Raw genomic sequence first — 12,929 nt, 5'->3', positions numbered from 1 at the left:
GCTCTCATTCCTCTCAAATGATACATTTTCTTCTGGCCTTCCAGCTGCTTATCAAGGTGGGGGTGGGGGGTGGGGGGTCCTCAGAGCACATCACTCAGGGAGCTCTGTACCAAATATAGGCGTCAACTGATTGCAAATTGTGTACACAACATCATCTGAAGTCAGAGGTCCCCAGCTGGAGATGTATCTGTTTAAGAACTACTGCACAGTAAAGAGAATAGGCATTGTATTTATTGCTTACTATCTTGTGTTGTACTCCTTTAATGTTTAAACATTGACCTGGGCGAGGACATAATATTCTATCCTGTGCATGATATTGAGTTAATGATAAGTTGTGGAAGATATTGGGCGTGGATAAAATGTAACATCCTGCACTCCGAAGAATTGTTTCAAGCAGTGTACTGTTGAGTATGCACTAATCTATCCTGTTTCCAACCTCACAGTACCTCCCTCCCAGGAAGGCAAGAGTTGGCAACACCAGAGTTCGAGGAGTGGAAGTGTCCCATTGCCTTGTACTGGCAGTGGGGGAGGAACATGCCGTTGGCAGTGGGAGAGGCGTGAGGTTAGAGAGGGGAGCGATCTCTTTGCATGAATGTGGAAAGAGGAATCACAACCCCTCCTGTTGAGATTTAAGCTGGAGATATCCGCCAATCTTTCTGACGCGACCAACGTCTGAAGGGACAGCCTTCAGGTGAGTCAGTGTAATTATCCTTATCTCTGACTGCGCTGCAGGTTCGGAAAGGAAATCCCCCTTGATGATGCACCTTGAGAAGTTGTTTTAAAGAAAAGCACATCTAACCATGTGATCAGCTCCAGATAGAAGCCAACATGCAACAGGCAATCTTGAATAAATGGGTCACCTTCAGATTGGCAAAATGGAACTAGTAAAGTGAAAGCAGGATCTGCATTGAGGCAGAAACTATTTGCAGTCTGGATGAAAAACTGAGGTGAAAGAGTATTTTAGTCAAATTTCCGGCAATATAAAAATAGGTAGGAAGGCGAGCTGTGAGGAGGATACAAAATGTAGCCATAAAGATATGAATTGTTTAAGTGAGTGGGGAAATCACTGTCAGATGTTGTACATGTGAGATTGCACACTTAACAATGCAATGAAGTTACTGTGAAAAGCCCCTAGTTGCCACAGTCAGGAAGAATAGAAAATACTTTTCACTGTACCTCGGTACACGTGACAATAAACAAAATCCAAATCCAAAAGTAGGGTATTTGTCAAATTGACAGAGATTGCCAGAAGCAGTGCTACAGAGGGACCTGGGTATCCTAGTGCATGAATGACAACATGTTAGCATATATATCGGCAAGTAATTAGGAAGGCAAATGAAATGTTAATCTCCATTGCAAGTGAGGAGGCATATAAAAGTAGGGAAGTTTTACTACAACTGTACAGGGGAATAGTGACATTACATCTCGAGTGCCATGTGCGGTTTGGGTACTCTACTTATGGAGGGATTAATTGATGTGGAGGTAATTCAAAGAAGATTTAATCGGCTGATTTCTGGGATAAAGGGATTGTCCTAAAAGGAAAAATTGAGCCGGTTGTGTCCTCACTGGGGTCTGGAAGAATGAGACGTGTTTTTATTGAAACGTACGGTTCTAATTGCTGAGGGGGTGTTTCCGCTCATGGGGAATCTAGAAATAGGGGTATAGCTTCAAACGAAGGGGCCTCTCATTTAAGACTAAGATGAGGAAGAATTTGTTCTCTAAGCATTTGGAATTCTCTCCCTCAGAGAGCAATGGTGACTGGGTCAGTGAATATATTCGAGGCCAAGTGAAAAAGATTTTTGGTTGACAAGGGGGGTTAAGACTGGAAAATGAACCTTTCGTCACATCAGATCAATCATGATCATATTGACCAGCAGAGCAAGCTCAAGGGGTTGACTCTTGTTCCTCTTCTTTATGTTTGTATGATCTGAATTTAGAACGTTGGGTTAAGTTGGCTCCAACGCTGTTCCTGTCAAGTGGATTGCCGACTCTCACACTCCGTGCACCTGTAAATGCTTTTGGGTCAGGAGGAGCTCCATCCAGGTTCGGTCAGGTCCGGGGAGAGGGGGTAAGTCCAAAGGGGGGGGGGGGAGTTTGCCAGTGGGGAATACCATGGGGGAGGGGGTCCTTAGTGGGTGTGGGGGCAGGGGAGTGTCCTGGGGGTTCGGGGGTGTGGGGAGTGTCTCTTACAGGGGCTCAGTCTGGATATTTAAAATACGCTGAAGTTAGAAGTGTTTTTATTTCTTCTAACTTTTTCAGAGTAACTATTAATGTAAAACTGGCAGAAACATCTGAACTCGGCAATTTGAATCACTTTGTCAGACGGAGCCCAACGCAGTGCAATTGTCCAGGGGAAGCTCGCGCTTCTGAACAATTGACAGGTAAACTATCAATTACCACAAAGACGAGAGTAGTGGAATAATCGAGGCTTTATTGAGCAAAGATGTTGTGTCTCCTGTAGCTGGAACCAGAATGGCTGCAGCACCGGCAAGCACACACGTTTATACGCCGCTTACTGGGCGGAGCCAGCAGGCAGGGATTTACCCATGTACCTCTAGTATATGTGTCTTACCGTAATACATACAATACAGCTAGTGATGACTACCACAAAACTTCCCTGGTGATGAACGATCAATTACAATTAAAGACGAGGTAGTAACATAACTGAAGGCTTTAATAGACTAGATTAGTTCCCCAGCAGCTTCGGTACAGAATGAGGGCTTCTGGGACGGCACCGGTTCTTATACCCCGCCTGTCAGGGCGGAGCTACATACCGAACAGCCAATGGTAAACTCCTAGGTTTAACCAATGGTCTTCAGCCTCTCGGGTACTGCAATACCTGATAATACCACATTCACCCCCTGTTAAAAAAGAGTCCGGTTGGGGTGGTGGCCAGTGGTTACAAATGCATCTAACATGGTATGATCAGATATGGAGGTACCGTGATACCTCCTTACAGGGTTGTCGTGAATATTTACAAGCGTGGAAGATATATACATTCAGTGTTCATTTACAGTGACAGTTACAGTGAAGCAATTAGTCGGTTGGGTGGCCTGGTCGTCCTCCTGGATCGTCTGAGCTTCGGTGGTGATTCTGGTGGGGGTCCAGGCGTCTGCGACTCCGGGAGTGTGGCGTCGGCCTCCATGGCAGCTTCGTCACCCCTAGACGGCGCTGGTGGGGCAAATGGTTGACACGAGAGGGGGGTGCCTATAGGGGGCGTCGGTGGTTGGGAGGGCCTCGGCAGGAGCAGTGGGAGGACTGACCCTCCTGTGAGGTGCTGTGGAGGTGGGGGGGGGTAATGGTTCGGTTGCGCGTGGGGTTCCGGCGGGCGCCAGGTCCCGAAGGGAGGCTGTATCTTACCGGCCGTCAGGGAACGCCAAGTAGGCGTACTGGGGGTTAGCGTGCAGCAGGTGGACCCTCTCGACCAATGGGTCCGACTTAAGCGCCCGCACGTGCTTCCGAAGCAGGATGGGTCCGGGTGTTGCTAGCCAGGTTGGGAGTGAGGTCCCGGAAGAGGACTTCCTGGGGAAGACAAGGAGACGTTGTACAGAGCAGAGACCGGATGGCGTGGAGGGCCTCCAGGAGGACTTCTTGCCAGCGGGAGACTGGGAGATTCCTGGATCGTAGAACGGTCTTCCAGAACATTCCGTTCTCCCTCTCTACCTGCCCATTTCCCCAGGGGTTGTAACTGGTCGTCCTGCTTGAGGCAATGCCCCTGTTGAGCAGGAATTGACGCAGTTCGTCGCTCATAAAGGAGGACCCCCTATCACTATGTATGTACGCGGGGAAACCGAACAGTGTAAAGATACCCTGGAGGGCCTTGATGATGGTGGTTGTGGTCATGTCTGGGCAGGGGATGGCGAATGGGAACCGGGAGTACTTGTCAATCACGTTCAGGAAGTACGTGTTGCGGTCGGTGGAGGGGAGGGGGCCTTTGAAGTCCATGCTGAGGCGTTCAAAGGGACGGGAAGCCTTTATCAGGTGCACCCTCTCTGGCCGGTAGAAGTGCGGTTTGCACTCCGCACAGATTTGGCAGTCCCTGGTGACTGTCCTGACCTCCTCGATGGAGTAGGGCAGGTTGAGGGTCTTAATGAAGTGGAAAAAACGAGTGACCCCCAGGTGGCAGAGGTCCTCGTGGAGGGCTCGGAGGCCGTCCACTTGTGCGGTGGCACACGTGCCGTGGGACAGGGCATCAGGAGGCTCGTTTAGCTTCCCGGGACGATACAAGATCTCGTAGTTGTAGGTGGAGAGTTCTATCCTCCACCGAAAGATCTTGTCGTTTTTTATCTTGCCCCACTGTGCATTTTCGAACATGAACGCCACCGACCGTTGGTCAGTGAGGAGAGTGAATCTCCTGCCGGCCAGGTAATGCCTCCAATGTCGCACAGTTTCGACTATGGCTTGTGCCTCTTTTTCGACCGAGGAATGGCGAATTTCGGAAGCATGGAGGGTACGGGAGACGAAGGCCATGGGTCTGCCCGCTTGGTTGAGGGTGGCGGCCAGAGCTACGTGGGACGCATCGCTCTCGACCTGGAAGGGGAGGGGCTCGTCGATGGCGCGCATCGTGGCCTTTGCAATGTCTGCTTTGATGCGGCTGAAGGCCTGGCGGGCCTCCGTCGACAGGGGGAAGGTTGTGGACTGGATTAGGGGTCGGGCTTTGGGACCCACTGGGCGTAATAGCTGAAAAACCCGAGGCAGCGCTTCAGGGCATTGGAGCAGTGAGGGAAGGGGAACACCATAAGGGGGCACATGCGTTCAGGGTCAGGGCCTATAACTCCATTTCGCACTACGTAGCCGAGGATGGCTAGACGGTCGGCGCTAAATACGCATTTATCCTTATTATACGTTAAGTTAAGGATTTTCGCGGTCTGTAGAAATTTTCGGAGGTTGGTGTCATGGTCCTGCTGGTCATGGCCGCAGATGGTGATGTTATCAAGATACTGGAACGGTGCGCGTAAGCCGTACCAGTCAACCATTTGGTCCATCTCGCGTTGGAAGACCGAGACCCCGTTAGTGACACCAAAGGGAACCCTTAAAAATTGATAGAGCCACCCATCTGCTTCGAAGGCAGTGTATTTGCGGTCACTAGTACGGAGGGGTAGCTGATGGTAGGCGTATTTGAGAACCACCGTGGAGAAGACCTTGTATTGCGTGATCCTGTTTACCAGGTCGGATATACGGGGGAGAGGGTACGCATCCAGCTGTGTAAACCTGTTGATGGTCTAACTGTAGCCAATGACCATCCTATGCTTCTCCCCGGTCTTTACCACCATTACTTGAGCTCTCCAGGGACTGTTGCTCGCTTCGATGACCCCTTCCCTTAGCAGCCTTTGGACCTCTGACCTGATAAAGGTCCGGTCCTGGGCACTGTACCGTCTGCTCCTGGTGGCGACGGATTTGCAATCCGGGGTGAGGTTCGCAAACAGGGAAGCCGGGTCGACCTTAAGGGTCGCGAGGCTGCAGACAGTAAGGGGGGGTATAGGGCCGCCGAATTTGAAGGTCAGGCTTTGCAAGTTACATTGGAAGTCCAACCCCAGGAGTGTAGCCACGCAGAGGTGCGGCAGGACATAAAGGCGGAACTTGTTGAATTTCCTGCCTTGGACAGTGAGGTTCGCTAGGCAGAAACCCTTTATCTCCACTGAGTGTGACCCGGAGGCCAGGGAGATTCTTTGGTTTACAGGGTGGGTAACAGTTGAACAGCGCCTTACCTTGTCGGGGTGTATAAAGCTTTCCGTGCTCCCAGAGTCGATCAGGCAGGCCGTCTCGTGGCCGTTGATGAAGACCGTCATCGTTGCTGTTGCGAGTGTCCGAGGTCGACTTTGGTCCAGAGTCACCGAGGCCAGGTGAAGTAGTTGCAGGTTCTGATCGGGCAGCGTGTAGTCGGCCGTGCTGGGGGCCTGGGGCCCCCTCCAAGATGGCATCTCCCATGGGTCGCACAAGGTGGTCGGGGATGGACAAAATGTCAGCGGGGATGGGCAAAATGGCGGCTCCCATCCGTCCAGCGTGGTGTCCGAGGGGCAAGATGGCCATTCCCGTGGGTCGCATGTGGCCCTAGGATAGGTGGGTGGCGGTGAGTGCTGGCCGCCTGGGGCCCGAAGGGAAGGTTGCCGCGGCGGTCCGGAGTTGCTGGAGACCGCGGCCATGGCTCGTGCCTGGCAGACTCCCACAAAATGGCCCTTCTTGCTGCACCCTTTGCAGGTGGAGGTGTGGGCCAGGCAGCGCTGGCGGGGGTGCTTCGCCTGCCCGCAGAAGAAACAGCCGGGCCCGACGTAGTTACCGGGCCGCCTTACAGCGCAGGCCTGCGGGGGTATGGGGAAGGTCTGTGGGGCTGCTGCTGCAGGATGCCACGCAGCCTAGGGGGCCGCCACGCGGTCGGGTGCACGGATTGCGCGTTCCTGGAGGCAACGTCCATGGACCCTCCCAGGGCCCATGCCTCTCTAAGTCCCAAGGTGTCTTTTTCTAAGAGTCTTAGGCAGATCTCTGAGTAGCTCATACCTGCTACGAAGGCATCCCGGATTAGAAGTTCCGTGTGCTCGCTGCCCGAAACTTGCGGGCAGCCACAGTTTCTGCCCAGCACCAGTAGCGCACGGTAGAACTCCTCCAATGATTCTCCGGGGCTTTGCCGTCTAGTTGCAAGCACGTGACGTGCATAGATCTGATTTACAGGGCGGATATAATGTCCTTTTAACAGTTTGTTCGCAGCATCGAAGTCCTCCGCCTCCTCAATGAGGGTGAAGATCCCATGGCTTACTCTCGAGTGCAGGAGATGCAGTTTCTGTTCTCCTGAGGGGGCGCCTCCGGCCGTCTCGAGGTAGCCTTGAAAACACGCCAGCCAGTGCTTAAATATCGCCGCCGAGTTCTCCGTGTGGGGGCTGAGTTGTAGACACTCCGGCTTGATTCGGAGATCTATCCTTTCAGCTTAAGTGTAGTCTATTAAATTGATGCACGATCAATTACGATTAAAGATGAGGTAGTAACATAACTGAAGGCTTTAATAGACTAGAACTGTTCCCCAGCAGCTTCGGTACAGAATGAGGGCTGCTGGGACTGCACCGGTTCATATACCCCGCCTGTCAGGGCGGAGCTACGTACCGAACAGCCAATGGTAAACTCCTAGGTTTAACCAATGGTCTTCAGCCTCTCGGGTACTGCAATACCTGATAATACCACACCTGGGAATTCCGAGAGGGATTCCTAGCGCATCTTTGGAGTTCTCCCCTTGTACGAAGCTGGGGAGCCAGGAAGTTACGTACATTATCTGGTCAATGCTGTTTGTGAGAGCCTGCTGTGCACAAATTGGCTGCCATTTTTCCCACATCACAACAGTATCTAGACTTTATTGGCTAGGAAGTGATTTGGGAGCTTTATGAAAGGGGCGTTATGGATGCGAGCTCTTTCTTTCCTTTAATAACTGATGGAGCAGCTGAAGACGATTGAGCTCTCCTCTCAGGTCCTGGAGTAGCAATGTCCTGGGATTGTGAGAAACAGCCTCACCATGACCCAGGGGATTGATAGTATTTATTTCAGTGTTGAAAACAAGCAATGTGAATGATTCTTTGGAAAGACAGCAGCAGATTGTTAACCCAGGCAGCACAGTGCTCATGTCCAAAACATTAATGTTTACCAGACTCGGATAACTTCAAACCAAAGTAGGCAAAGGGAGGGGGGGGGTCTGGGGTGTGGAGGGCAGTGTGAAGGGGGGTGGAGGGAGTCAGAATTTGGGAGTGTGCTCGAACAAGCTGAGATTCTGCCCTGTGCAAAATAAGCAAAGGAAATTCCAGTTGGAGAGAGTGGGAATGCCAAACGTCCACTACCCCGATCAGCTCACAGCTTGAATGTTAGCCATTGGAGTGTCACTCTGCTTCTATATTTCTCCACAGCGTCAGAGCTCTGCATTCCTCCCTCGGACCTCCAAACGGGGCCTATTCAGGAATACGGAGTGTGCCTATTCTTCTTTGTAGTGCGGGATCATCGGAGAAGCCAAGACATGGCCCCTTTAATGGCACAAGCCACTGTAATTTGTGAAGTCTTCATTCTCCAACACATTGAGAATCTTTGGCGTATTTAAATAGCTTTTGCTGTGTTCGTGAATAAGTGTGAGTGAGATAAGTGGGTAGGGGGTAGGATGGTAGGGTAGTAGGGTGGTTAGGGTGCCACTTGAGTAGGGCAGCGTAGTGGTAGGTTGCAGGGTGGTGAGGTCATGTCAGGTTCGATTCATAGAATCATAGAATCCCTACAGTGCAGAAGGAGGCCATTCAGCCCATCGAGTCTGCTCCGACCCTTCGGGGCACCGCACCCAAACACACGCCTCCGCCCTATCCCCGTAACCCCACCTAATTGTGAGGGGGTCAGGGGATAGATGGAGGTTCCGGGGGTTTGGGAGATTGGCGATTTGGAGGGTCAGGAGGCGAAGGATAGGGGAGTTGGAGGATGGGGAAATTCAGAGGATCAAAGGGCTTAGAGATTTGGGGGGAGTCAGGGGGAAGTTAGGGAGCAGGGGTTGGTGGAGAGGGATCAAGCCTATGATGCCTCAGGCTATGTCTAGGCTGCTTTTCAAAATATGCGCAACACTTGCAGTCTGCAGTGCATTGGGGCTGGTGCAGTACGAGGGGCTGGTTTAGTTTACTGGGCTAAATCGCTGGCTTTTAAAGCAGACCAAGGCAGGCCAGCAGCACGGTTCAATTCCCGTACCGGCCTCCCTGAACAGGCGCCGGAATGTGGCGACTAGGGGCTTTTCACAGTAACTTCATTGAAGCCTACTTGTGACAATAAGCGATTTTCATTTCATTGTTGTATAAGAGAGGTCTCTGTGCAAACAGCGATTGCTTCCTCTCATTCCCTCTTGCCCGAGAGAGGCAGGCAGGGCGAGTGCATGGATATGCTAGGATGACAGGCTTCCCTGCGGTGCATGGTTCCATGGGCTGCATCATGTTTTGTACGTGCTCCAGGCTGCTGACTTCCAATGCAGGCGACTGTAGATGGCCTCGGAGGACAACCTCGAGCAGCTCTGAGTCTGGAAGACCCAGCACAACGTTCAAAACTGCACCGCCTTGGCAATGGGGCAACAGCAAGGACAATGACGAGGTGGCAGAGGTACATTCACCATGTCCTCCCAAAAGCCCAATTCTATCACCCTCATCCTTGTTTTCCACCCCTCCTGTTCAGAGAATTTAGCTGAAAAGAATTCAGCTGCAAGCTTTACTTCAATGTTGTCTTCCGAGGGTTTGAGGCCACCAAGGACACATGTGCGAAAGGCAAGGCCTAACACATCTGTATGAATGACCTGAGCCTCTGTAATGGCCTCCAGTTGACTGCCAATTAAACTAGCAAGTTGGGGGGAAGGGAAGGGTAAAGCTATGGACAGTATAATGGTTAATGGAGATCAAGGCAGCAGGTTACGTGACAGGTTATTATGTAGAGATATGGGTTCAAAGACAAGGAAAATTAGGAGAAGCGGTAAGAGGAAAAATAATTTGCGAAAAGTTACTGATCAAGGTGTTAGGATTCATAACAAAGACATAAAAAACAGCATAAGTGTACTTTACCTGAATGCTCGTAGTATACGAAATAAGGTAAATGAGTTGATGGCGCAAATCATCATGAATGACTATGATTTAGTGGCCATTACTGAAACATGGTTAAAAGCTGGTCACAACTGGGAGTTAAATATCCAAGGGTATCAGACTATACGCAAGGATAGAATGGACGATAAGGGCGGTGGTGTAGCTTTGTTGTTTAAGGATGGCATCCGGGCAATAGTAAGGGATGATATTGGTGCTATGGAGGACAAGGTTGAATCAATTTGGGTGGAAATCAGGAATAGTAAGGCGAAAAGGTCACTGATAGGAGTAGTCTATAGGCCACCAAATAGTAACAGGATGGTGGGGCAGGCAATAAGCAAAGAAATAACGGATGCATGTAGAAATGGTACAGCGGTTATCATGGGAGATTTTAATCTGCATATCGATTGGTTTAACCAGGTTGGTAAAGGCAGCCTTGAGGAGGAGTTTATAGAATGTGCCTGGGATAATTTCCTGGGACAGTATGTAATGGAACCTACAAGGGAACAAGCGGTCCTAGATCTGGTCCTGTGTAATGGGGCAGGATTGATTAATGATCTCATAGTTCAGGATCCTCTTGGAAGGAGCGACCACAATATGGTGGAATTTAAAATACAGTTGGAGGATGACAAGGTAAAATCAAACACTAGTGTTTTGTGCTTAAACAAAGGCGATTACAATGGGATGATAGAAGAACTAGCTAAGGTAGACTGGGAGCAAAGACTTCATGGTGAAGCAGTTGAGGAACAGTGGAGAACCTTCCGAGCGATCTTTCACAGTGTTCAGAAAAGGTTCATACTGACAATTTTCACCATTTTCCTGCACTATCCCCATATCCTTGACTAACTGAAATCTGCCGATCTGTGTATTGAATGCACTCAATGACTGAGCCTCCATAATCCTCCTTACTACTCCAAAGATTCAAAAGTGCACAGAAACTCCTCCTCATCTTCGTCCTGAATGACCTACCCCTTATTAGAAGTTTTTTTTTAACCTTACTGTGGAGCCCCCCCCCGCGCCCCCGCCGCCGCCCCCCCCCCCCCCCCCCCTGCCCACTCCCAACATCCTTCCTGCAGCTACTATGACGAGCCACATAGCAATTCTGTAGATTTCAATGAGATCAACTCTCCTCCTTCTAAACACCAGAAAACGCTGGCCCAGTCTCCTCAATCTCTGCCCTGGCCCTCAACTCGGCTCTCCCTGCCCTGCGTATGGCTACTTGATTATTGTTAAATTAGTGGAACACCATCACATCGCATTTTCTTCCTTTTGTTCCATTCCAGGTTTGTCTTCGAGGAACTTTGTGCACTGGTTACTGTATTCCGGTAAAAGGGCAGAATGGACTCCAGAATCCAGTCTGTGCCAATGGAAACTCTCCTGGTTCTCAGTCTCCTGCTTCAGGCCACAAGTGGCAGAGTCTACGAAAAATGTGAACTTGCCCGGATTTTGAAGGATAAAGGATGAGATGGATTTCGCAGACACAGCCTGGCTAACTGTGAGTCTCGTTTCATCAGTGCTCGTTAACACAGTGCTCGCATATTCCCACTCAACTGGGGCTTCGCTTGACCTCATTCCCTTCCACAATGGTGATCATTCGTGGTCACAGGTTCCTTTCAGTGGGTTAGGGAGTAAATAAGGACATAAGGATTAGGAACACGAGTCGGCAATTCTGTCCCACGTGTTCGCTCCGCTATTCAATACAATTATGGCTGATCTCCACTCGGCCTCAACTCCACTTCCCCGCCCATTCTCCATAACCCTTCACCCCATTAGTCATTAAAAATCTGCCTGTCTCCTCCTTAAATGTACTCAATCAGCAATCACCGTACTCTGAGGCAGTGAATTCCACAGATTCACGAAGCTTTGAGAGAAGTCATTTCTCCTCACCTATGTTTTAAATCTGAGACTCCTTTATCCTAAAACTATGGGGCAGGATTCTCCAATAATGGGGCGATGTCCCCAAGCGAGCGGGAAAACCGCGCCAACCACTCCGGCGTCAACGGCCCCCGAAAGTGAGGAATTCTCCCCGTTCAAAGGGGCTAGGTTGGCGCCGGAGTGGTTCCCGCAGCTCCAGCTGGCGGCGAACGGCCCGCGCAAGTCTGCGCATGCGCGGAATGGCCGGCGTATTTCCGCGCATGCGCAGGAGTTCCCGTTTCCGCGCCGGACCCCGTGCCATAAGCGGAGCCCTACAGGGGCCCGGCGCGGAGTAAAGTAGGCCCCCGTAGAACCAGCCCGCCCGCTGATTGGTAGACCCCGAGGCCAGGCCACCGTGGGGCCCCCCCGCAAGGTCGGATCCCCCCCTCCTCCCCTCCCCCTCCAGGACTGCCCCCGCACACTCACCTTCCAGGTCCCGCCATGCGTGAGGTGAGTAATTCACACCGGCGGGACTGTGCAAAACATGTCGCCCACTCAGCCCATCGGGGCCCAGAGAATCGCTGGGGATGGGGGCGGGCGGGGGGGGGGGGGGCACTGTCAACGGCCCCCGACCGACGTGGCGGCGATCCCACCGGCGCCCGAAAAACGGAGCCAGAGAATAGGGCAGCCGGCATTGGGGCGGCGGGGCATGATTCGCGCCTCCCCCCGGAGATTCCCCGACCCGGCGAAGGGTCGGAGAATCCCGGCCATGAGCTCTCGTTCTAGAACGCCCTACAAGATGAAGCAGACGGACTACATCAACCTTGTCAATACCTTCATCGTCTTATACACCTCAGTTAGATCTCTCACTCTTCTAAACTAGAGTGGCTATGAGCCTAAACTGCTCGAACTCTCTTCAGTAAGACAAACCCCTCACCTCTGGAATCAATCTAGTGAACCTCCTCTGAACTGCCTCCAATGCAACTACATCCCCCTTCAAATAAGGGGACCAAAACTGTGCACAATACTCCAGGTGAAATCTCACCAATGCTTTGCACAATTGCAGCAACACTTCCCTACTTTTATACTCTATCCCTTTAGCTATAAAAGGCAAAATTCCATTGCCTTCCTTATTAGCTGCTACACCTGCACACTAGTTTTCTGCGATTCATGCACAAGGACACCCAGAATCCTCTGCATCGAACCATCCCAAAGTTTCTCTCCATTGAGATAATAAGTTGCCTTTCTACTTTTCCAACCAAAATGGATGACCTCACACTTATCTATGTCAAGCTCCATCTGCTAGATTTGGACCCACTCACCCAGCCTACCTGTGTCCGTTTGTAAGTGTGTTATTTCCTCATTGCAACTTACTATCCCACCGATATTAGTGCCATTTGCAAATTTGGCTATCTTACCTCTTATCCAGTGTGTGGTGTTGGGCTGGGTTGCACACACCCATAAAGGCCAGAGTTGGGTCAGGTGACTGAACGGTATCCCAGGAATTGAGATTGG

General features: G+C 51.1%; 1 protein-coding gene across 1 annotated transcript in view; it reads left to right on the top strand.

Moving 5' to 3' along the window:
* The first annotated feature begins 415 nt into the window (after nt 1–415).
* LOC140428714 (lysozyme C-2-like) overlaps nt 416–12,929 on the top strand; it is a 39,833-nt gene continuing 27,319 nt past the window's right edge. Inside the window, 2 exon segments of the mRNA XM_072515439.1 lie at nt 416–691; nt 10,844–11,055. Of these exon segments, the coding sequence (XP_072371540.1) occupies nt 10,899–11,055 (157 nt within the window). The 5' untranslated portion in view covers nt 416–691; nt 10,844–10,898.

This window comes from Scyliorhinus torazame, chromosome 8 (genome assembly GCF_047496885.1).
Source record: "Scyliorhinus torazame isolate Kashiwa2021f chromosome 8, sScyTor2.1, whole genome shotgun sequence".
In the NCBI taxonomy this organism is placed as follows: domain Eukaryota; kingdom Metazoa; phylum Chordata; class Chondrichthyes; order Carcharhiniformes; family Scyliorhinidae; genus Scyliorhinus; species Scyliorhinus torazame.
The sequence above is the reverse complement of the archived record's forward strand: the minus strand, read 5'-3'. Positions and strand labels throughout refer to the sequence as shown.